The sequence below is a fragment of the Anoplopoma fimbria genome, chromosome 3 (assembly GCF_027596085.1).
Source record: "Anoplopoma fimbria isolate UVic2021 breed Golden Eagle Sablefish chromosome 3, Afim_UVic_2022, whole genome shotgun sequence".
Taxonomy (NCBI): Eukaryota; Metazoa; Chordata; class Actinopteri; order Perciformes; family Anoplopomatidae; genus Anoplopoma; species Anoplopoma fimbria.
The window spans coordinates 25,999,164-26,024,557 of NC_072451.1; the positions used below are offsets into that span (position 1 = coordinate 25,999,164).

General features: G+C 40.8%; 3 protein-coding genes across 6 annotated transcripts in view; 2 read left to right on the forward strand and 1 right to left on the reverse strand.

Moving 5' to 3' along the window:
• The window catches only part of skila (SKI-like proto-oncogene a), a 28,156-nt gene extending 22,638 nt beyond the window's left edge, over positions 1 to 5,518 (forward strand). For both annotated transcript variants that reach the window (XM_054596088.1, XM_054596089.1), the window contains exons 5-7: positions 1,678 to 2,036; positions 2,647 to 2,877; positions 4,338 to 5,518. In XM_054596088.1, the coding sequence (XP_054452063.1) occupies positions 1,678 to 2,036; positions 2,647 to 2,877; positions 4,338 to 4,541 (794 nt within the window). In that variant the 3' untranslated portion in view covers positions 4,542 to 5,518. The remainder of the gene's footprint in view (positions 1 to 1,677; positions 2,037 to 2,646; positions 2,878 to 4,337) is intronic.
• A 3,853-nt stretch (positions 5,519 to 9,371) lies between these two features.
• Positions 9,372 to 12,292, reverse strand: gpr160 (G protein-coupled receptor 160). 2 transcript variants are annotated; one of them, XM_054596535.1, is made up of 3 exons: positions 12,133 to 12,292; positions 11,648 to 11,737; positions 9,372 to 11,562 (listed from the first exon to the last, which is right to left on the reverse strand). In XM_054596535.1, the coding sequence occupies exon 3, from the start codon at positions 11,509 to 11,511 to the stop codon at positions 10,624 to 10,626; it is 888 nt and encodes a 295-aa protein (XP_054452510.1). In that variant the 5' UTR covers positions 11,512 to 11,562; positions 11,648 to 11,737; positions 12,133 to 12,292; the 3' UTR covers positions 9,372 to 10,623. The 2 variants fall into 2 exon arrangements, with proteins under 2 accessions (XP_054452510.1, XP_054452509.1); XM_054596534.1 differs by lacking the exon at positions 11,648 to 11,737.
• Positions 12,293 to 15,567: 3,275 nt separating this feature from the next.
• nadkb (NAD kinase b) lies at positions 15,568 to 24,293 on the forward strand. Of its 2 annotated transcripts, none has more exons than XM_054626616.1 (12): positions 15,568 to 15,729; positions 16,913 to 17,206; positions 17,317 to 17,400; positions 17,934 to 18,063; positions 18,889 to 18,997; positions 19,730 to 19,815; positions 19,964 to 20,066; positions 20,233 to 20,408; positions 22,397 to 22,496; positions 22,618 to 22,775; positions 23,426 to 23,508; positions 23,607 to 24,293. In XM_054626616.1, exons 1-12 carry the CDS (start codon positions 15,710 to 15,712, stop codon positions 23,764 to 23,766), a joined length of 1,503 nt encoding a protein of 500 aa, XP_054482591.1. In that variant the 5' UTR covers positions 15,568 to 15,709; the 3' UTR covers positions 23,767 to 24,293. The 2 variants fall into 2 exon arrangements, with proteins under 2 accessions (XP_054482591.1, XP_054482592.1); XM_054626617.1 differs by having other exon boundaries at positions 15,568 to 15,703.
• The last annotated feature ends 1,101 nt before the right edge of the window (positions 24,294 to 25,394 follow it).

The window sequence follows — 25,394 nt, forward strand, 5'->3', positions numbered from 1 at the left end:
TTTATATTAGAACAAATTTCAGGTTTAAGTATCTCCATAAAAAATAAGAGGCAGACAACACTGTTGATATTGGATCACTTAAATACTACTTAATAAATACTCTTGTGTACGCTGTATGTACATTAGACACAGACACGGCTGACACATGCCTACTATAAATACATGACACACATGCAGCAAGCGATTTACATACATGAGCAGAAGAAACATGCAGATCATGTAGAGCAGACGCGTGCTCTTACTGTAAACATACAACCTACAGTCAACTACCACACACACACACACACATACACACACACACACACACACACATTCATGCACACACTTCCAGCCCGCAGCGATGCATTGACCTTCACATAAAGACTCTTGGGGCACCTCAGTATTGATGAACAAGAGTGGTGGAAATGGCAGTGACCTCTTCTCTGCCCTGTGTGTGTTTTTTATGTGCATATATAACTCGTGCATTAATAAGATGTGTGTATGTATGGAGAGTGAGAGGGTGAATCGTGGGAATGGTTCCCGTCTACCATTATTACGCCACGTCTGACTGCCAGCCTGTCTCTCTCACATGTCTCGGGCGTTCTGCTCCCCTTTTTCTTCTCCAACCAATCTGTCTCTCTCTTCCCTCCATCCTCTCATCCACTCTTTTTTCTCCCCCTGGCAGCTTTTTCCACATCCTCTGTGAGTCCGTGCTCCGTCTGCTCCCGCACTTCCTCTCCCATCCATCCATCCTTGTCTCTTTCTTCCCTAGCTGCCTTCTTCTCCGCCTCCCTCACAGTCTGCTGTCACCCCCCCTCCCCCTTTTCCTCTTCATCCTCTTCTTTTTTCTTCTTCTTATTGAATGATTTCCTCCCCCAGTTTGCCTCTCTCTCTCTCTCTCTCTCTCTCCTGCTTATTTCTTTCTGATCCACAACTAAATGACCCACTCCTGTTATGTGTGTGCTTCTACTATCGTGTGTGTGCTGTGCTGAGCATGCATGTGGGTGTGAGTATACACAAGCGCAAGCTAGTTTGAGTCCGTAAATGAGTGTCCTCTCCAGTGCCAGATATGCTGTGTACAGAGCATCATATTTCCTGTCACACACGTGAATGTGAATGAATAGATTGTTCTGGCAAACAACCCACCTTTGTCATGCTCTCTTTCACTATTTATTCTCCTTTCTGTTTTCTGTCTTGTACCTTCAAACACACCCATCATTAGTAGCCTACACATGCCCCGCAGCGGCATCTGTACACATCTGTGTCTTTGTGTGTGAGAGTGTGACACCGCCTGTTTGATCCTTTTCCCATGATGTACACCTTTAAAGGCCTGAGTGAGGCAACAAGCCAGAGTTTGAACAGAGGAGGAGCCCACGCAGAACTGCGTAGCTCCCACACAAGGTCCTTTTTATTTCTCTCTCTTCTTTCTCCGTGTCTGAGGGTGCACACAAACACACACAAACACACACACAAAGACAGAATTTATGGGTTAGTGTTTGGTTCCTCTGCTGTTGCCATGCTGTGCTTGCACTCATGCTGAGAAAGTGGTGGGAGCTTTTATGAGGTTGTGCGAGGGTGTTACCTTGGTGTAGGCGGGAGCGTGCACAAGCTCGGCTCGCACTTCCTGTCTTTCAACCACCTCCTCTTTTTAGTTTTTTTTAAACTCCTTCCTTCATCCTCCTCTTCCTCCCTCCACAGATCTTCATGCGTCGCCTCCCGTTGCTGCTGGCGCCGAGGAGGCCAAATCCCAACGTGCCGCTGCTGCCTTGGCCAGTGAGCGGGAATGCCAAACCCAGGCAGTTTCCATGGAGACGAGCAGCCAGAGCTGCAAGAAAGCCACCCACACCCCCGCCAACACCCCTCCTCCTCCTCCCGTGTCGTTGTCGTTGCCGGTGACGGAAGTAGCGGCTAAGGACACGGGCTCTGCCATGAGCATCGCTGCGGTGGGGGGGCTGGAGGACGACAAGGACAGAATTGTTGTGGAGATCATGCAGATGTACAGCAGGCAGCAGGAGAAGCTCAACTCCACCCTGCACAAGCAGCTGCAGCTGGAAATGGTGAGTTGGTGGTCGGAAAGAATAAAGACCAAGATAAATGTGTTCCCGACTACAACCATAACCGTCCAGGCCTATTCAAAGAGTCCTTGATATAAGTGTGGAGGTGACGCTCACCTTCCACTGAAAAATCAGCCTAAAGCCTCGTCTGTCCATAAGTTGGTATCATATGGTTCTGCAAATTGTAAAACAAGTCGGCACCTCTGTTTATTGAAATTACAATGTTGTACTGATATATAACATATTGTATATTATTCAAACACTCAAGTTTAGTTTCCACTTTGACACAATAGAGTTGACCTACATTGTAGTGGCGTTAACATCTATGGCTGAATTATGTCCCTGTATTTAAACCCACCGACGGGAGTCTTGAGATATTTATATTTGTATTGTAAAGTGAGAATCTCATCATACAGAATTGTATGGCAAAATAAAAATGAAGCAAATTTTAGGATTTAAAATTTTTTAAATAAATACTTAGACAAGTGAAATGTATATAGGCCAACACAAAACTTTCATTTTGGAGAATGACATTTAAAGCACTTTACTCTACAAGGGTCAGTGAACTATCACATTATGAATGTTTTCCCTGACTTAGTCTCTGTATCTTCAGGAGCTGGAGGCGGTGCGTGGGGGCGAGGCTGCGCGGCTACGGGAGCTGAGCGCCGAACAACGGGAGCTGCGTAGCGAGCTGGAGGCGGTGCACAGCGAGCAGGCGCGGCAGCTCAGCCAGGCCCGCCAGGAACAGCTGGAGCTAGAGACCCGTCTGGAGCAGCTCCGACAGCAGGCCTGCGCCTGCGAGCCGGGGGCACAACGCCAGCAAGAGGCCCACTACGCTGCACAGGTATGGACTTAGCGAGGAACACATGCATGCACAGCACCGATTATTGGCAGCAGAAACATTCTGAGTGAATCACAGTGACACATACAATCTGCACATTGGCTTGGGTGGCTTAACATATGCCATTTTTTATCTCAGACGCCACAGTGCCACGCTCCAATCAAACTCAAGGAAGCAACACTGCAGTGTTCTACATATTGATATTTCCTTTCATTGTACAGCTAATGAATTCACTTTGTTTTCAATTTAGTACCATAAACATGCAAGAATTTGCCTTTTTTGATACTGCTGAAAAGTTATTGACAATTTGCATTGTAACGCAGCACATTCAGTCAACAGTGAGATTTTAAATATAATATGAACATCATTCTTTTATCCTCCGTAAGTTCCTTCTCGGCGCTCAGTAAATACGAGCAGTATGTTTGAACTAGTGGATGTCTTATAAAGATACAAATATGAGAATTTTGGAATTACAAAATCGGATTTCCTCTAACAGTAGTTTTTTTTTCTACCATACCGTTTCTGTCCTATATGAGTCACTATCCCTTTGAAGAGTGGGAAAGAGCACACACACACACACACTCACACACTCACACACTCACACACACACACACACACACACACACACACACACACACACACACACACACTCACACTCACGCAGAGCCTTTGTTTGGGTTTCCACTAGACTTAATCTTGAGATAGGTTCTGTTATGTTGGTCTGAGCTCCGGTGGGCAGCATCCCCCTCCTGTCTGTCCTTGAGGCTGCTCTGCCTCCCTTGGCGTCAAAGACAGGATGTCTGCCAGTTAGTTAGGAAAGGGGGTGTGCATGTGTTTGTGTGGCTATGAGATTAATACTGGCCTGAAACTAGACGTTGTCTAAAGTAATTTACCAGTTTAACACGCATTTCCAATGTCTGAGTAAAAACACAGAAGTCAATCAAACTTGAAGAATCAAGAATGTGTGTGTCTTTCTTTGGCTAACAGCAGCACATTGGATGTGACAGTAGGCTGTAGTAAACAAGTATAAGGACCTGATGGCTGAAAGAGTCACAAATAATGAAGCTTAATGTCTCTCCTATCAGAATGTGTCTGCATCTTGACAGTCACAAGATGCACTGCAACCCCAGTAGATAGCCTATCTGCTATTCTTTGCACAGTCTGTTATGATAGTCTACTAGCTAAATACGTTTCAGATGCTATCTGTTTGTCTAAATGTTGTGTGTTGGGTCTGTTTTGTGTACTTGTCTTATTGTATTTTTTGAGCGTCTGATGGGAAGAGATTAAACAGAATCCCTGCAAATCTTAATGAAGTTTCGTATTGTCTGACGCGGTGTCATTCCTACTCATCACTGACATCAATAATACGTCCAGCATGACTTAATGACAGATTATCGTTAAATGTGTTAGACTTGATGTGCTGTGGGCAAACGTTGACCTCATGTTGGTCTCTCTCCTCCCAGTTGTCGGAGTTACGTCAGAGGCTGGAGCAGGCAGAGACGGACCGGCAGGAGCTGCAGGAGGAGCTGCGCAGGGAGCGTGAGGCGCGGGAAAAGCTAGAGCGCACAATCGCCCAGCTCAAGCAGCAGATGGTCCAGTCTGCCACAGTGGGAGGCAGCCCCTCTCCTCCTCTTACCCCTTCAACCGGACCCCCTAACGCCCACTGATCGCCCTCCTCCTCCTCCTCCTCAGAGGCCCCAGCGGCTGGCCAAAAGTAACTGCCACCCCCCTCAGGCGCCTCCCTCATTCCTCTCCCGATCACCCGCCAACTCTACAGACACAAACAAATCAGCCTACAGCAGAAAGGAGCTTTACAAATCTCCCCAGGCTGTTTTTGAAGTTGTGCATTTCACCCTTTTTATTTCAGTGTAGGACTGACTTTTTTTGTTTTTGTAATTTAACTTCACTTAAAAGAAAAGTTTTATGTTGTTTTTCTTTATTATTCTGTCTTTTTCTCCCTCCTCTCTTTAAACAGTATTTAAAAGATTTTTTTTTGGGCATGTATGTTTGATTTAATTTATAGTTTTTACTGAACAAACAGCTGCTTTTGATGTTGAAGGTCAAGTAGAGACCAACTCAACACATCTCTATTCACCTTTCCTCCCCGACGATTGTCACCCGCCTCTCTCATCCCTTCTTGCTCTCTCTCTGGATTCTGGAGCTAAAGACTTTGATATTTCAGACATAAGCTCAGACGCAGACTCGTCCCGGACGTCACGTCATGCTACTACCTGGCACAGCAGCCGGTGGTTGCGTGCCCCTTCTCCGTCTCTGTACTTAGAGCCCAAACGCTCAAGTACCGGCGACTGCAGGAAACTGCGTGGACATTTACATACAGCTTTTTTTTCTCCTTATAAAACACAGAAAGAAAGGTGTTACAACATGTCAAAGAATATTAAATCTCTCCGGGGGGGAAAAAGACCTTTACTGTACAAAAAAAAGACAGACATTTTGCAGATGTCGTAAAACCTCATGAAAATATGCCAATAGTGACGCTGAACTTGAAATGAGTGTTTTGAGTGTGAACCCCACAAGGTAGCTAGCTAGCGAATCGTCTGGCCTGGACCCCAGCTGCTCCTCACACCGGCTAGCGTCCCTCTTCACTCTGCTGGGCAGCACCTGGACTCTCCAGTGTTGATCCAGTGTCTCCCTCTACACTACACACACACACACACACACACACACACACACACACACACACACACACACACCTTCCACCGCTGTACGCTTATGCCACTGCTGGGAAACTCCTTAACACTGTGGTTTTCACCCACTTTAGGCTAGACAGGAAACACTGTGCTCCTTTCAGTCTTGGCATGAAGAAGCTCACAAGCAGTGTTATGCACTTAATACGCTCTCCTCCCCCCGGGGTCCCCTGGGAAAGGAATGTGTCTGGACACGGGGGCTGGCTGAACCAGCGTAGCTTTTCTAAGAAAGAGGGAAAGGCAGAGTCTCACATGTGAGGTTGCCGTACTGTGTTTCCATAATACATGCAACAGCCTCACATGCCTGCACACACTCGAGTGTGTCAGTGCAGTCCAGGCATTCAGGCAGAACAATGGCCCCAGCGTTCCCAGCAGACGATCAAAGCTCCAGTGTGTCCCTGTTTTGTTTTCTGGGCTTCTTTTTTTTTTCTTTGTATCATTTGACTTCATTGTCAGCAGACAGTTTTCATCCACCAGCCTGTTAGTCAGAGCGTCATCTGAGAATGTGGGTCGCAGGTGAAAGCAGTTAGTCCAGGGTGGTTTGGGCCTCGGGTCCGGCCCCTGCTTCACGTTATTCTGCCTGGCTGAACAAACAGCACTGGGCAGGAAGAGGAAGAGAGGGGAGACGAGGATTGAGGGGAGCGCTCAGGGGTCCGGTTCACTCTCCCCCCCCCACCCCCCTACAGCAGGCTGGGTGGCCCAGACGCCAGGGGTACAGAGGGAGTCCTTTTTTTGTTTTGTGCAGTCAGAATGGGGGCAGCTGTTGTAGTCTGTGGGCCTCTGCCCGCCCTCGGGTGAGACTCTACAGGATCCCCCCCTCGCTCTCTCTCTCTCTCTCTCAACACCCTCCTTCTACCTCTCCAACAAAACGACCGTCACTCACTCACACATACCCGTCCATCCATCTCCAGCGCCAGATCAGCTGGGGGTGTGCAGTGTTTTGTAGATGCCCAGGAGAGCGAGCAGACGTCCAGCCAGAGGAAGAGAGGACTTTTATTGTGTCAGTTGCCAGGCAAAAGCGCTTTTTATTGCCACTAAGGAAATCCCTGTAAGAGAGTGTGTGTGTGTGTGTGTGTGTGTGTGTGTGTGAGTGTGTGTAAATAATTGTTTAAAAAGAGAAGGGGATCGGCCTCAGCTAAACTCTGAGCTTTTTTTTATGCATCTGCTATAAATGCAAATTAATAGACATTCCACTGTGCTCCATCCTGTTCAATGCAGATTTTCTTACACAGCTTCCCTTCACAATAACAGATGTTTGAGACCGGGCAGAGTACAGTTGTGGTTTGTTGATTGTCATAAAAAGCAGGTGCAAGCCAGTAAAATCAAACCCACGCCGCAAATGTACACTCTACTGTTCCATTTAAACCTTTATTGAAATTATGAAAGAAAATATTTAACGTATTAACTAAAGATTTATATTCACTTTGTAAATACAGTAGTCATTAATATATTAACTGTTCTTCTATGAAAAATCTTCAAAAGGTTATAGAAATCGGACCAGAACTAAGGCTTCAGATGTTTTTTTGCTTTTCTTTTTTAAAAAAGTTATCAGAACTTGACTTGACTTGTCGAGTTGGTGTGTGTGTGTGTGGGGGGGGGGGGGAAGCATGGTTTACTGAGACATGATGCAAGACAAAGGCAAAATAGGAATATAATACGTTGTTACACACTGTGCCCCCTTTTCTGAAATTATGCTTTTTTTTTTTTTTCCTTTGTGGATTTCATCTTGACGGACTGTTTAACGTGTAATGTAATGAGCTTTTTCCTCTTTGTTAAAACCCCCCCGAGATAAATTGAAAATGAAACATTTGTTTAAGAAAATGCATTTTGGAAAAAAACAAAACAAAAAAAGTTTTTTCTTTTTTATGCATGTTTTGCTGCCCCTTAAGTTTTGTGTCACCGGGCCAATTAATCAATTTTTTCATTGTGAAAAAAAGAAAATGATGTGTCCCCCTCACGTAACGCACAAACTATTAAGATGGCTCATATGCATGAACATTGAACATGTGCAAGTTTTATATCATTATTGGTAAAGAGGTTGCCGAGATCTAAATTCAGATTATGAAGAACTTAAAATGTAGCCTAATGTGATTTGGAAATGATGAGTGATGAGTGTGTGTGTGTGTGTGTGTGTGTGTGTGTGTGTGTGTGTGTGTGTGTGTGTGTGTGTGTGTGTGTGTGTGTGTGTGTGTGTGTGTGTGTGTGTGTGTGTGTGTGTGTGTGTGTGAGACAGAGTGTGTGTGTTGGTCTCCCACGTCTTACTGAAGCACAGCAGCTTTGAAAAGGGAAAGAGAAAAACTTGCTCATGTAGCTCTGGATGTGTAGTTCTGTTTTCTGATTCTGATCCTTTATTCCTGTCTGGATGTGTAAACATCACTTAAAAGAGAATCAGTATTAGTTTTACTGACTTAATCACCTCTTAAGGGCCACCAAAATGTCAATCTATCACATGAGCAGATTACTAATGTTTACTCTAAACTTACTTTGTGTAATTTGCATTTTATACACAAGGGGGCGTTGTTTAGCTTCTTAAATCATAGTCCGTCATTTAAAAAAGGACTAAATGAAAGTGGAGAAAAATCCCATGTAACACGGTTTGCTGCGCCTTTTTTTGCATTTTGCAGTGTTATGAGAACTTGGATATGCTTTGTACAGAATTTTTACGGTTGTGAAGTTTGCCCAACAGACAAGAGAACAAGGTGAACTGAGCAGAGTTCTACCATGTGGACACATTTGAATACAGGAGTTACATTTACATCCCTCCTGGCTATGTGGAGAAAACTAGTAAACAAATCCAAGGTGACCTCTGAACTGCTGCAGGAGGTATGCTTTGTAGTTGTATGTAATTTTCAGCCAGTAATTATTCTGTGCCAGTGTGGGAGAAGCAGGAAGTGTGGCTGCATTGGTGATTGATCACACAGATCACTGGTTACTAAGAATAGGTGCACAATGTTTTGATTTATACACATCCTGCTATAGATGAAAAAAAAAATATTCATGGCTTTGCTAAAAAGAACCCTTTTCCCCCATCGATGCTGTTCTGAAACATGAAACACAGTGTCTGTGTTTGACCATTGCATACTACGTTGCCAATACTACAGTGTGATGAGACTTTTGTTCTTGCATGAATCGAGACACTGTTCTCCTACCTCATGTTGTGATATAAAAAAATATGTTTTTTAAGCAGAAGAAGCTGCATCTCTAACTGTTTATCATCATTGATATTTACTAGTAAATGACATACCTGTAAATGCTTTTAGCTAATACCTCAGTTGTATCTAGTGTTTGTTTTTTCTGTTTTTTCCCTTCCCTGATTTCAGATCTTGTAAATATATACCCTGTATAGATAATGAACTTGGATGAAATTCAAGTAAAGTTCTGTAGTGTCAAACAAGTGCTGTCTTTTGACTTTTTATTTATTTGCTGGTGATGTTTTTCCTCATATCTTCATTATTTACTTTCGATTCTATTTTACGTTGTGGTTTGCACAAAAAAACTTTTCATTAACAATTCATGAATTAATTGACATAGTATTGGGCAGATAAATCAATAATTAAAATAATCATAATGCAAGCCCTGAATATGTGGTGTTGGAAGAAGAACTCAGTAAAAGTAGCAACACTACAGTAGAAATACTCTAAAGAGTAATATTCATTAAAGTATCAACAATAAAAGAAGTCATTTTGAATTCCAAACACCATTTCAGAATAATTTATTTTATATTGTTGGATTTTAATTATTGATGCATTAATATGTTCAGCACTTAAATATTGCACCCGGTTAACGTGGAGCTTTATCTAAGTGCTAGAAATTTAAGTGGATGTGACACAACCCGAATTATACTATAAATCAGAAATTGTTATCTGATTGTCACAAAACTCACAGGATCCGTTTCATCACAATGTTATGAACTATTTTTAAACCTGCTCAATAGGAGCTGCCTCCAGTTCCAAACATGTCCGTGGGCTCGGTGCAAATTTTGGCCATTAATCAATGATGTATAATCAAACGTGGATATTTTCTATTAAGCCGTTGAAACTTGCATCATCAATAATGCATGTGTCGAAGTCTAAAAGATCTAGAGCGCTTATAGCTCTCAACTTCTAATCTGTCTGTGTCTGATCTCGAGAATCCCTACTACTGGCAATAATTAATATATATTATTTTATATACTGCTACAAATTTCCACTATTTGTTGATTGTATTCTTAATATGAACGTACTGTACAGTAACTAGTAACTAAAGTTATCAAGTAAATGTTGTGGAGTCAAAAGTACAATATTTCCCTCAAATATAGTAAAAATAAAAGTAGCAGACAATTAACAGACTTTAATAACATACAAGTACCTCAAAACGTTACTTAAGCACATTACTTGAGTAAATGTACTGGTGAGCAGTACATATCATCGTACGTTTCCCTGGCTTAAGTTTTAACATGTAGATCAGAGACAACTTAATTGGACCCACCATGTTTGATATTTATTGTTAAATGTCTGGCCAGTAAAATATTTTTTTTCAAATTTTGACATTCAATGCAAAAAGCGGGGTCTAAAAATGTAGTTTGTGGTTTCATATTTACGTATATTTAGCTAACTGCAGCTTGTTAGCATAAACGCAGAAAGCCATCTGACACATCTGACATCAGAATGGCTCCTGCTGAACCCAACACCCTGGTTTCAAAAGAGAACTTACTACAATTAATTATTTAATTAACCAGTTGAACAGTTGTTCATACATTTCCCTAAAACACACAAAAGTCAACCTATTGGTTGTAATAAAAAGTCAGGGGATCACCAAAGTCATTGGGATTCATTCTCAGAGGAACATGGAGTACCAAACATTACAATCCATCCAACAGTTGTTTTGACATTTCGTTCTGGACCAAAGTGGTGCGATAACTGACAGACACATGGTGCCATTTGTAAAACCGGACCGCTACCTTGGTAGTCCAACTTTTCTTCAGAAATACAAGTTTATGACATTGAGGTCTAATCAGCTAATTCTAACCATGAGCTCTGTTTGTATTTGCTTTGTGCCGTCATGTTCAGTCCTCTTCAGCCGAGCTACATTGAAATGTCCACTCACAGAAGCTGTCAGGAGGAGCTGCTGCCAGGTCCTGCTGTATCTGTGAGACTGCACATAAAACCACCGCTATCAGAAGGCTGTTGAGGAAACAGAGCCAGACAGCGTTCAGACCCAGGTATGCAGGTATTCCCACAGGAAGCAGGAGGAACACGGCCAGCAAAAAAAGTAATGGGGCCCATGTGTTCAGAAATATATGTAGGGCTTGATGAACAACATCTCTTCTGGAGTGAGCTCTACTTCGGTCTGTAATTTGGTTTTTCAAAGGGTGATAATTTAATAACCGAGTGCTGCACCCAGCATGCAACACTGCACAGCCCAGAGTCAGGAGGAGAAACGTGGCAACCTGCAGGATCTGAGTGGTGTGAAATACCCAGCACTGGTGTATCTGGTTGTGAGACACATCCTCCATGACAGGAACGAAACCAGACAGCAGGAAAACGTAGAGAGCAGCGAGGAACCACAGGAGGCCGGACGCAAACAAGCAGACAAATAATCTGGTCCTGCCGGTTGTGGGTTGCAGCCTCCGAGTGACTGTAAAGAAATGGTCCAAACCGGCCACGACTACAATGGGCCACTGCAGAGCATGGCAGACTTGTCCGAGGATTTGAACCAGCAAACATACATGGTACCTGGTCAGCTTTAAGCCCAGGAGGATGACGTGTCCATCAGCGTGCACGTGCAGGATGGTGACAAAGAGGGTCAGGACTGTGTCGATGACAGCGAGGGAAACACCGAAAACTGCCAGGAAGCTTTTGTGGATGTGTTTCCTCTGGAGAAACACCAGAGCCCAGTCGAGCAGACATTTTCCTCCCAGACCGAGCCGGATGGAGGCGATGGAGATAATCATGGTGTGCAGTCTGGCAGAGCTTCTAACCAGAGGTGCGTGGAGACTCTGCTGCTGCAAGGAGGGAAAAAAGATTTGTTTTCCCCACTTGTATATACGCATGTCTTCCAACTTCTGCAGGAAATATGTGGTTGTTTACCAGCTTGTTGCTAAAGAAACTTTGGGTTTTTTCTTTTAAAACTGCTTCCTGTTTTGATGGAGCTGAAACACTCCGTAGACCTGACAGGACCTGCAGTTATCACATCATCAAATTCTCAATTTAGAAATATTGATTATAGTGGCTTTAAAGTGCAGACAAAAACATTCAACTCATCCCACTCTGGGGTTTTGGTTTGATCAGATTTGACCGACGGTGCTGGCAACAGTTGCAAACATCACATTGACTGCTAAACTCTGATCTGTGCACAGAGATAGATGATATCACCTTTTTTTAAATGTTCCTTGCCCACTTCAGCAATACAAAAGACATAAAATGCCAGAAATATCTCCTGTTAAATTCAAAACATTTCTCTAACTTTGGAAGAAAATAAAAGATAATGTTGGACCCCACTGATCATAGTAAGATGCTGGTTGAGAAAACATGTTTATCAAGTCTTAAAAATAGACGACTTCTATGTATCTTACCAGTTTTCTTCAGCTTTTTTCTGAAACATTTCCCCTGCATGGAGACCAGAAACCAGCCTCCTCTTCTCCTTTTTGAAATACTTCTTAGATTAGAGTATTTAAGACATTTAAGTACACTCTTGGGTTTTCTGTTGAAATGAATCATTAACATTCGTCTTCCGCTTTGCCAAACTGTCTTTCAGTCTTTCATTTTGACAGTTCCCCTCCAACCTGTGAGGGGAACTGTGAGTCACAGTCTACAGTGACAATGAACCCAACCAGGAAATGGAGCACAGGCTACACTGAGCGATACTAAACAAGGCTTTCACGTGAAAGTGGAGAACATATTATAAGGATATTACATTATAGAAATAGAACTGTTATTTAAGGTATTTTTTCAGGGGATGATTATATATATGTTTTGTGATGAAGTTTACATTGTATACTTAAAAGCGATACATTTTTTATTTTTTAAAGGGGAACAAAAGTAATGTTTATACACAGCTTCCTTTTATTTGACTGTTTTCAGGCCAATAAATACTAAGAGAGAAAATTACATTAATTTTTTGTAACTACATAATTTTCTGCCATTCAGCCAAAAAAAACAATATCATATTTTGCCCAAGGTCTACTTTAGTGAAATGAACATATTATAAGGATATTACATTATAGAAATAGAACTGTTATTTAAGGTATTTTTTCAGGGGATGATTATATATATGTTTTGTGATGAAGTTTACATTGTATACTTAAAAGCGATACATTTTTTATTTTTTAAAGGGGAACAAAAGTAATGTTTATACACAGCTTCCTTTTATTTGACTGTTTTCAGGCCAATAAATACTAAGAGAGAAAATTACATTAATTTTTTGTAACTACATAATTTTCTGTTCACAAAAACAATATCACCCCAAGGTCTACTTAGTATGTGTTCTGGCTTGTATCACACTATCTTCCAGCACTTTAAGGTCCTTTCGTTTGTGATTGAAAAATCATTCTTCACCAAGTAACTCTGCTGTTTCCAAGGTGAAGAATGAAGTCTGTGTTTGATTTTCTCTTCTACATTTTATATTTATTTCATAGAAAAATTGCCGGCAAACTGAGAGTTCTTCAGATACAAAAATAAATATCTTATTTCGTGTCCAGAAGGTTGACAGAAACATCATATTTTTTCACAATGTGTCACCTTTTGAACGTGGAATAAATTGATTATTTCTACATCAATAAAATTTAGGATAGTTATCGAGCAATTTGACAAAAAAACTCACAGTATTTGGAGCCGAATTGAACCACTTATCTGCTGCTTTTTTGTTATCAATGTACCTGTAACAGCAAGCAGGCAGAGCTGTAGAGCCGAGAGGGAGTTGACATCGATTAATTATTGACACATACATTATCAGAGAGTGAACTGAGCAAAGAAATACAAACGTATTAATTAAGTTTTTGAATTAGGAATATGTTGAAGTGGTGCAAAATATTTATTAATATTGTTTAATTATAATTTATCAAATCCAGCTTCACACTAATAGACTTCTCTCATTTTGACGTTTGTAACACAACACTCTTACAACAAAACAAACACATACAAAGACAGCATTACCTGTGTGACTGTGGTAATCTGATATTAGAGGCAGCACTGTATGTCCATCTCCGTTCACTTCATAAGGTTATACAATATCCAGCCTCAGTGCAGCTGTACTACTAAAAAGGTTGTGTTTTGAAGGGCGTGGTTAAAAGAAAGGGAATGCAGTTGGCCAGTATTTAATAGCTCTGACAAGGTCTATAAATCATCAATCATTTATCCTTTTCTTATAAGACTTTCTATTCAGTGCAGTATGGAAGCTACAGAGATTTCACAATATAAGACAACTCAAAAGCACCAAAGAGCATTGAGACGTTAATTGTAATATGGGCTAAAATTCAAACAAGGATTGGTTTAGGGTATTCAAATAACTTGCAAATGATCTGTGGCACATCCTGGTACAGCTTGATTCTTATCTAATGCTTGTTGTTTCCTGTCTAAAAAAGACAGGCTTTGGCATGTAAGTCAAACATTTTACTGTTGAACAAACAATTAAAAAATTTAAGCTTTTAATGAGAACTTCATGTACTTTCACCTAAACAGTTCTCATGACTGCAGTCATTGTCTGTTATTCAAGATAGAGATAAATTAGAGCCTGCTACTGCATGTGGAAGGATCACTCATTTACATCAAAGGCAAAGAAACATCCAATCACTAAACAAGATAATCCTTTATTAGTCCCGCAGTGGGGAAATTTACAGGATTACAGCCGCAGAGAGGACAGTGCAAAGAAGAGACATAGTAAAAAACACCACAAAGTTCTTCTTTTATTCAAGTAGAGATTAAAGAGGAAACTGTTATAGCTGACCACAGGTTTAGGACATTCTTAAGAGCAGTAGGTTTGCCAATTCATTGTTTGGTTTTCTTATTTTGTCTTTAGATGAATCAATCAATCAATAAAACAATTTAATTGCAAAATAAATGTAACTCTTTTACTCCATTTATTAATTTCTCTCACTGTCAAATTTTATCTTGCAATTCATTTGTATTTATGCTTTAAATTAATTATAGTTTCCATTGTATGATTGTTTTAATTCAAGACATATCTCTTTATTTTTTAAATAAGGAAATAGACTTAATAAACACATTTCATTCTATTTTACTGTGAGAAAGTACTCAGATTACTTAGTTAATAACTATATATCACAGTGCAGAATTACTCTGTAGCGTCAAAACATACTTGTATAGCATACAAAATATACCACAGCATACAAAGTTTACAAAATATATTTAAAAGTTAAAAGTAATGCAGTTCATTATGCAGAATGGCCCATTTCAGAATATATTATATTACTGGATTATATTGATTGATAGATTAATGTACATACCACTTTAAGGTTGCTGCTGGTAAAGGTGGGGCTAATTTTAATGACTTTATATACTGCTGGGCAGCATAATCTCTAACAATCTATCATATTTTGTTTGTTGACTATATATATTGTATACATTTTTTAATTATCTAGTAGCAGAACTAAATGTATTAAATAAATGTAGTGGAGTTCAAAACATTACATACAATTTAAACACTCCAGTAAAGTACAAGTACCCAAACAGTTTACTTGAGTAAATGTAGATTTCACTACTCATTACATTTGTATTTATTTATTGTTTAATCGCTGTGTTGTATTGTTTGTACATATTTTCCTCAAAAACCAATTAAAAAAATGTTTAAAAAAAATATAGCAACCTTATCAATCGGTCAGTTTTTTTTATTGGTTATAGTTTAACACTTTATTATTTAAAAAAAGATTAAAAACACCAAACGTGGCGCTGTTCCTTTAACTGAACGCTGGTCCTGCGCAGAGATCGTGCGCAGTGGTGATCCTGCGCAGAGATCATGCGCAGTGGTGATCCTGCGCAGTGATCGTGCGCAGTGGTCTGCCCGCTGTGATGCCCCTGAGCCGGTCTCGCATCTGTCGTATCACATCTGTTTCAGTCTGTTTCTAAAACAAACATGTCATTGTAGCTCGTTCATGACCACCCTCGCTCCTTGATGAAAGTAGTGTCGCTGTGAGCATGTTTGCTTCTCTGACACAGTAAGGCTTTGTTTCCTTCCGAGGGTTCAGAGCTAATTGCTAGCTAACGTTAGCCGGCTGAGCTAATTGCTAGCTAACGTTAGCCGGCTGAGCTAATTGCTAGCTAACGTTAGCCGGCTGAGCTAATTGCTAGCTAATGTTAGCCGGCTGAGCTTATTGCTAGCTAACGTTAGCCGCTAGCTAATGTTAGCCGGCTGAGCTAATTGCTAGCTAATGTTAGCCGGCTGAGCTTATTGCTAGCTAATGTTAGCCGGCTGAGCTTATTGCTAGCTAATGTTAGCCGGCTGAGCTTATTGCTAGCTAACGTTAGCCGGCTGAGCTCGTTGCTAGGTAACGCCGCTGTCAACAAATCAACGGCTGTCCTGTGTCAGTTGACGTGTGTTACCTTAACTGACAGGTTAAGACAAAGATGGTCTAATATGTCATTCAGTTCAATTCATTATAGGATGTTTATTGTAGGGCTGAGTGATTAATACATTGATTATTTATCTTAAATATTAACCCTTTTGAACCCAAATGAGACCACCACCCCCCCTATCCATCCTCATTAAGCTTTAGATGAAGTCTTCACTAACAACCAGAAAACTGAGGCAAAGGCCAACTATTCATGTGAACTGGCAAAAAGAAAAGGCTTTAAATAGTTTAATTATTGGTCTTCATATGTCAGTTAACCTGCTGAAAAGCTGCAACCAGAGAATATTTGTTATTTTGGCTTCATAAGTGAACAATTAACAACAATCATAATGTGCTGTTTGACATTAGTTACTTGGCATCCAACTAATAATCCACTAATTGTTTGAGCTCTTCTTAAAGTGGCAATCCTTATGAACTGATTGATAAATGTGAGTGAAAACAAAAAGGTTGTGCGTTGAGTTTAGCCGTCTGTGTCTTTGACTGTTTCCCAAATTCCATGTTTTGTGTGTATTCAATGGAGAAAAAGTGTTTTTCCAGGAGTGTCGCCACAGACGGACATTTTGTAATATTGCAGATATATAAATATTGCAATACTTTCATCAGTGGGCCATAGGTTAAATAACCATTGTGGTACCTCCTTCGGCAATTTAAAGTGACTTAAATTTTAAGTCTTGTTAGTTATTAATAAAAAATATCTCATAGATTCTTTCTTCTCTTTAAATTGCAAACATATCTTTAACATAAGTTTCTTTTTCTTGCTTCCCTCCAGAATGGATAACTCAGAGACCGGTCCATCATCGGAGCCCCTGGCGGCGCCGGACGGAGGCCTGGCGCAACCCTCAGCAACCTCCGGTCAGCTGACAGAGTCGGCCAGGTCCTCCAAGCACCGGGATCACCGGGCCAAGTCTCCAAGGAGACGGCGGAAGGCGACGAGGACGCAGCGACGGGGGGATAGTCATGAACAGCTGCTCCGGGAGATTGAGCGGCAGAGGTTGCCAGGCCAACCCGAGCACTTGGAGCCATCCGGCACTGCGAGCGACACAGCGGAAAGCTCTCCTAAGAGGTTTGCACTGCTGGTCCCAGCTGGTCTGCCGTGCCACTGCCACAACTCTGTTGCCCGGGACAAGATGTAATAGTGTCTTGACCTGCCCTCCTCATTTTCTCTCCCCACAGGAGAGCCCACTTTCTACATGGACCGTATCCAGCCACTCACTTCGGACCCAAAGCCTGTATTCTTCCCAACCCAACTTCAGTCATGTAAGCATGGGGGTCGACCTTTCTGTGTACAAACTGACTGTAATGTACAAACTGGCATATTCTGTTTACACAGAGAAACTTGTGTAACCGTGTGAGATAAGATAAAAATGAAAATGCTGTGATTGGATGGTACATGTAATGGGATGGCTAACATCGGACCATGGATGCTTGTTGTCACCTGGTATAAAGAGTGTTTCCTTGGACTTGATCTGAAAACACAGATATAATAGTCTGCACAATGCCTGTGATCCGCCACGCAAGAGAGGAGAGAGACAGGTAAAGAAGAGAAAAAAAAAGAGGGTTATTTATATTCTGATGTTTGGAGTTTGGACATAGCAGTTAATGAATGACTGCAGGTGTTGTAGATTTACTTAGACGATGAGGTAAGACCTAGTATCATGGTGGCATTTGACTCTATTTGGATTTAAAAGTTGCAATACAGTATGATTATGTAACAGTCAATTCTATTATATGTTTCTGTGAGTCTAACTTGGTGTGTGTTTAAAATATGTGTGTTTTTTTTCGTTTCACAGGCACATCCAGGACCCAGCCAGCCAGAGGCTCACCTGGAATAAACCGCCTGTCAATGTGCTTGTCATCAGGAAAATCCGAGATGAGAGCCTCGTCGAGCCTTTCAAAGAGCTCTGCAGGTTTCTAGTGGAGGTACAGGACTACTATGACATACTAAATGTTTGTTACGAGAGGAATGTTTTAGGTGTGAATTGGGGAACTGGACTTTGGTGTCTGAAGCAGCACAGAAAACAGATCCGGACTCTCTGAGGTGATATGTTCTTGGTTTTGGTTATTTCACATTCAGACCATTAATAAAGCATCCAACAACCAGTTCTATGGAAAGATATAGTGGGGTAATAAAATCCTGAGCAGGTAATTTAAGTCATTCTCCCTTTATGTGTGATGTAGTTTCAGTTTCCCTGTGCTCTGCTTGTATAGCCGGTCTGACTGCGCCTGCCTTTTAAGTGCATGTTAGTGCATGTGAGCGTGCTCCACTGCTTAGCTCATGGCCGCCGCTTTGCCCTGCTTTCATTCGGCAGTTACAGCTGATAACGGTGTTGTTGTGGAAGCGCTGTCAATCAATTTGAGAGAAATTTTGTAATAATATTTTTTTATTAGTGGGGATATCAGATAAAGTAGTATCAGGTACATTTTTTTTTACCTGGCTGCTATTCAACTAAACCCATTTGTGACACTGAAGACCAGCGAGTCCAACAAAAATCATCCCGTAATGAACCAGGCATGTAACAGTCCGGTCTCACGCAGCTTAAACACCTTTTGGCTACACAAGCTGTGTTTTGTCCAAGAAGACTGTCAAAGACGGCCAGTGATCCCGTGTATTTACATTCCATACAGACACAGTCATACTAAACCACACATGTTTGGCGTACGCTCAACTTCATTTCAGAAAGAGTGCTTTTGAGAGACGTCTCTGTGTTTTGGCTGCTTCCACTAAAGCATGTCTTTGTGTTTCAGGAGAAGCAGATGATGGTTTATGTGGAGCGCAGGGTAGCAGATGACGCCACCCTGTCAAAGGACGAGGCGTTTGGCTCCATACGCAATCAGCTCTGCACCTTCAGAGAGGGTGAGACTCCGCAATAGAGACACACACATTAATGCTGAGCTGAAGGCCTTCATTTCAAATGTATTTAAACAAGTAATAATATCCGTTCTGTGTAAGTTTTAGCAGTTAAATGTTAAAATTAAAGGTACTGATTCTAACTACTTCATTTAAGTGGTATTTTAATGTTGTGGTGTTTAACAGTGGTTTAATTTTTGAGTAGCAATAAACAATACTTTATGAACTTATAGTTTTCGGTTTAGAATCCTAATTTGCTAAATAACGGGTTACAAAAGCTTTCTAGATGAATCTTGTGTTGCCAAAAGTTCAGTATCTCTACCTGTGATGGAGAGGAGTATAACTAGGTCTCACAAAAAGGAAATTCTGAAGAAAAGTACCAGTATTTCCTTTCTTACGCTTGAGAACAGTAATCAACATAAATGTTCATTTCGACTTTGGCACGCAAAATTTAGTTTAAAACACATTAATGCTATAGACAAAGTTTTATTATGGTATTTTATTGTGTTATGATGTTGCTATCGGTCTGTTAGAGAATCATATTTGTCACACTGGCCACATGTGTTTGCCTATGACTGACTTTAAAACATTATCTCCCTTTAGGGCCTTCTGAAATAGGAAAATAATCACTTTTTTCTTACTTTCTTAAATGAAAATATTTCTTATTTTGTGCATAGTATAAAGCTGTTGAAATATAAACAAGACATTGAATATATTATTGTTTTTGTGCGCCTGCAGGTTATGATGATATCTCTGACTGCATAGACCTGATCATCTGTCTGGGTGGAGACGGGACTCTGCTCTACGCCTCCTCTCTCTTCCAGGTAATCACACATTTATTGGTTGATCTTTTATATCAAATGCATACAGTAGTTTAGTAAACAGAGGAGTTTTTGGTTCATGATTCTGCTGTTCTGATGGAGGTGAGAGTTCGACAGATTTTTAGGTCCAGACTATGTTTCTTTTCTGTAGGGCAGCGTCCCTCCGGTTATGGCGTTTCACCTCGGATCCCTGGGTTTCTTGACGCCCTTCAAATTTGAGTCATACAAGACCGAAGTGGCCAAAGTGTTTGAAGGTAGAGAGGAGCTTTAAATGAACAATTTTTCTATTATTTGTGAATATTAACATATATTTTCTCCTGAAAGGTCAAACTCAGAGATAAATCACATGTTCTTCAGTACAATACTAAGGTAATATGTATGTGCTTATGTTTGCATCTATGTCTGCATATGTGTTTTCAGGCAACGCAGCCATCACTCTGCGCAGCCGTCTGAAGGTGAAGGTGGTGAAGGACATGCTTCAGAGAACAGGCCAGCAGCCAAACAGCCGAGAGCCACAGCAGCAGCAAGAACACAACGGACTCCTTCCTCATGGACACACCAACAACGAGGCCGGAAAGGTCACCCTGCAGCTACAGGTGAGGACTAAGAGGAGAAATATGAATAGGTGAGAGGGGACCAAGTGCTTTTTGAACTAAGAAATACACAAAGCAGGGTAAAGATGTAACTGCAGCCTCCTTTTCACTGCAGGAACTTTTCCAGAGGCCCAGGAAAGAATTCAGAAACCTAACCGGTAATTCAACCAGAGGATTTAGGGACTAAATTTAGTTTATCTGCTGTTCATGGTGCCATCAAACACTGAGCTCTGTCAGCTGCTACAACCCGTGTAGAGCTTTAGTCACACAATCAGGAAGTAATGCGTGATCTATATTATGTAGTTTATATAATGACGGTCAGTCATTTCCGCTGAAGTTTATTTACCTATTGAACAAATTTGTCATCTTCGCAACTGATCTAAAAAGAAAGTAGGATGAAGAGAGAGCTGTAAATGTGAACGAGCTGAGAGTGAAACGTTAATTTACGTGTCACCGTGGCATTCTTTTATTAGATCCACTCAAACATCACTGTCACAACTGTAAATACAAACAACAACAGGATAACCCTTCAATGCTTTCCTCATGTATGGACATTTTAAAGGCTGCCCTTTTTTGTTTGCTGGAGGGATGTTTAAAGGAGTGCTTTTAGTTCTTGTCTTTAGTTCCTCTGGTTGCATAGTTCTTGGTTGAAAAGGGCTCTTGTGATTGTATTAATCCTATAGAGATGACGGAGGCTTACTCTGTCTGTCTGTCTGTCTGTCTCTCTGTGTGTGTGTGTGTGTGTGTGTGTGTGTGTGTGTGTGTGTGTGTGTGTGTGTGTGTGTGTGTGTGTGTGTGTGTGTGTGTGTGTGTGTGTGTGTGTGTGTGTGTGTGTGTGTGTGTGTGTGTGTGTGTGTGTCCTTGTTTCCTTTTTCATCCTGGATGTGTTTGTACATGTTTACAAGCTCAGTAAGCGAGCCGGGTCTCCATGGGAACAGTCATAATAAAGCTGCTGTGCCCAGATATGGGAGAGAAGAAAGTAGGATGTTTGTGAAGTTCTGTTGAGCCAGTTTCCATGGAAACCCTGGCGTCAACGACGCAGTCAACGCCGAATCGATATTTCATGAGCTGTGACGCTCTCGGTCTGACACACTCTGTCACTAAACAACATGCCTGACTGCTGCAGTCACACACACACACACACACACACACACACACACACACACACACACACACACACACACACTGCAGTTTGTCATTTTCAGTTCAGCTCTCTCTCCCTTCTCCGTCTCGTTGATAAATAAAAGGCAGTGACGGATGGTTCTGGTCTCTGAGCCTGAGTTTGACCTCGCATTACATCACGTCTGCTGCATCCAGCAGGATGTTTGCTCGGTGTTCAGCTCAGTAAATCGCTGCTCAGCGCTGCAGTTCTGTGTTCAGCATGATTTGTCCGCACACCAGCATTTTTCTCTCTGCTTGTAGTTTCCTCTTGTAATGTGGGTATGTAATGCACTGTACCTCTGCGTATGTTGCTGGTGGATTTATTGTTTCTATTGAGTGCAGAGATTACACTTAGTTTCATATTTACTGTCTGTGAAAAGGAATTTCATACTGAAAACTGCCTCATTGTATGGAGCACCTTCACATAATGCAGCAAAAAGCAGTGCAGTTATTTAGCCCTTATAATTCCTGCTAGAGGAGTTGTGTTTAAACTTGTCGATAGCTGGATGTCTTGAAAATTACAGATATTGAAATTTTAGTGCAAACGTAGGCCATAGGATTTAAAAAAACAGAGTCACATGGCATTCTTACATGAACCGATTATTCTCCACATTTCATTTTTCAGCACTCGCAAACACAACATGTATGGCATTTGGCCTATAGATGGCACTACAGTAACATAATTAATTTAAATTGTCATCAACATGGTCATTTGTTGCTGTTTTGATACAGATTCAGTGTCAAACTGGAAGATTAAGCAGCCCCTGAATCCCCTCTAGACTTAACTTTGGTCTGTGTGTGTGCGTGCCTGTGTCTGTGTGTGTTTTCAGGTGTTGAATGAGGTGGTGGTGGACCGAGGCCCATCCTCCTACCTGTCCAATGTGGACTTGTACCTCGATGGACGGCTCATCACCTCAGTGCAGGGAGACGGTAAGAGCAGTCATACACTTCCTCTTGTCAGGTAACAGCGTTCTTTTGTCATGACTTGTGAATAAATATGGTTATAGTGGTGAATGTCTTTCCTCTCTCTCTCTCTCTCTCCGTCCTCCAGGTGTGATTGTGTCCACACCTACAGGCAGCACAGCATATGCAGCTGCAGCAGGAGCCTCCATGATCCACCCCAATGTACCCGCCATCATGGTCACCCCCATCTGCCCACACTCGCTCTCCTTCAGGCCCATCGTTGTCCCTGCCGGGGTGGAGCTCATGGTGAGAACGACGGGGAACTGTTTACCGATAGGTGACAAATAAAAAGAAAAACTGAGCGTCTTATTAAGGCTTTTGGGCCATCACAAGATAACCAACCAAGTCTCTGAACTCTACTCTGAACAGTATTTTTCCTAATGAAATCCCCTCATTTAGTGTTTTGATGGTGGTGCTGTCTAACACACTGGCTACAGTCTCCAGGATTCACTGATGTCATTTATCACCTGTCTGTTGCATTTGTTCTCTCTATGCATAACTTATAAATACATTTATTTTTTGTTGACAAATACTTTATGTCCAGTAGGTTCTGGATTGTTTTCATCATCGTCCTTCACTACCGTGGAAAACAGTAGCTTCATACAAACCTTATTTGTTTACCTGTAAACTTATTTAAATCGTTAAAAGGGAATCCTCCTTATTATTATTTTTTCCTCCTTGTCTTTTATGTCATGTTTGCCGACAAATTACCGTACTGAGGCATTTTCTATCTCATATATTTATATTTACCTAGCCATTTTTTAGCCATGCAAGGGATGGCAATGTTGGTCTCTCGAGTCAGTGTTTTAGTGAGTCGGTTAGTCTGTATTCTTGTAATAACTCGTAACTGTAGCTGGGAAGCTGACAGTCTGTCTTCTGCACCTCCTCCAAATCAGATCACCTTGTCCCCTGATGCCAGGAACACCGCCTGGGTGTCGTTCGACGGCAGGAAGAGACAGGAGATCCAGCATGGAGACTGGTAAAGCTCTTTCACTGTCATTATCATTTGTTCAGCATATCAGATTTATTTTTCCACCATTTAGGATTCATTTGCTTTTTGCTTTTCTCTCCTAACAGCATCAAAATTACCACATCTTGTTACCCAGTGCCCTCTATCTGTTGCCATGACCTAGTGTACGACTGGTTTGAAAGCCTGGCTCAGTGTTTGCACTGGAACGTACGCAAGAGGCAGGAGCGACTGGCAGACGTCTCCGACTCGTCAGACACCGAAAACTGAATCAGCAGGTGCTTTTTCTGGCAGACGTTAAAGTCAGCGCTCTCCACAGCAGCAGGGAGAGTGACAGTGTTGAAACATTTTTGACCCATGAACACTGGACTGTGAAAGCGATAGCATGTGTGCATACAGCAATATTAGCATTACATTAGCTGATAAATAGCATGTTTAATTACAGTATTTTATACATTTGAGAAAGCATCTCATTACATTCCAGTGCAATCCACAATTGTATCTGTAGTATACAGGGGAAAAGCATGATTCTCAAATGGAAAAATATATATATATTGTTACTGAAATGGTAACAATATTTTCATATTATGAAAGAATATTCTGTTGTTTTAGATGGAATACCTCATCATCAATGTGATGCTCAGTGTGTAAGATATAAGCATTACTGTCATAAACTCTGGGGGATTATAGTGAGAAAAAACACTGATAAGAAATAAGAGTGTAAATGTAAATTTGTACATACAAGATTCAAGGATACATTAATTTAATGTCATATTTATTTAGATGGAAGCCTAACATTGTTCTGTACAAACATCGAAAAAGCTGACTCTGTACATCGTAAGAAAAGCTGGAAAGGATTTTTTCAATAGATGTTTCTTTTCTTCAATTGCTTTTTCTTTAATCCTACAAGTCAGATTGCATGATGTAGAACAAAACTAAATAGACCGGGTTGGATAACCTTCTACCAGTCATGATATTTTCATGATCATTAAGCTGTCAACGTGAAAGGTTATAAAAAAGTTTAAATACTCACTCACTTTATTTGTTCAGTCTGATCTTTGTGTGAACTAAAACTTTGAGTCAGCTTAAAAAAACTAATTCCTGTTAGATAACATGAGAAAATAGGAGAAGTATCTGCACGAGTGGATTTGTGGGCTAGGAAGTTTTTTCAGAGTAATAAACAATACTTTAAACATAAATTGCTATACTGCTTGTATTCATTGTATATTATGTCGAAAAAGTAATAGAATAGTATGTCAAATAAAGTAATAAAAAATTGTGTTTAGAATTGTCATAAAAAAGTCATAGTATAGCATATTGAAAAAAGTCTTGTATATTATGTCGAAATACGTCTTTTTTAAAAAAGTAAAAAAAAAGAACAGTCTGGTATTTCGAAAAGAACATAGTATAGTACACTATAGTATGTTGAATGAAGTCGTAGTATAAGTGGAAAAGAAACATAAAAAAGTGATAGTATAGCATGTAAAAAAAGTCATTAAAAATATATAGTATATTTTAACTTTTCATTAAAAAGTTTTTGTTTGGTTTGTTGAAAAAGAAGTAATTTTAAAATATGTCAATAAAGGTCAGAGTTATAGAATACTAGTAATAGGAAAGTATGTTGGAGAAAAAAAAATGTATTGCCAACTTTTCTATACCAAGTACCAAACATTTGCTTATTTCAGGTTTTCTAGCTGCTTTTCTGTTTTATATTGTACCCATTGAAACCCTGTTGAGTGTTTTAAGTATTTGCTAACTCTTCATTTTGAAGAAGTAAATTAATTCATAATAAAACAATAACTAATGCCAGCCCTAAAGAGGGAGTTATTCATCAATTGCAACAAAAAAAGGATGTTTTGTTGAATTTACTGCATTTTGTCCCATCAAGGATCAGAACA

Excerpts from the sequence above, each read along its gene's own strand:
- gpr160 (XM_054596534.1), bottom strand. The coding sequence starts at position 11,511 with ATGATTATCTCCATCGCCTCCATCCGGCTCGGTCTGGGAGGAAAATGT.
- nadkb (XM_054626616.1), top strand. The coding sequence starts at position 15,710 with ATGTTTGCTTCTCTGACACA. Across the intron at positions 17,207-17,316 it reads GCGGAAAGCTCTCCTAAGAG|GAGAGCCCACTTTCTACATG; the intron begins GTTTGCACTGCT and ends CTCTCCCCACAG. Across the intron at positions 20,067-20,232 it reads AGTGGCCAAAGTGTTTGAAG|GCAACGCAGCCATCACTCTG; the intron begins GTAGAGAGGAGC and ends ATGTGTTTTCAG.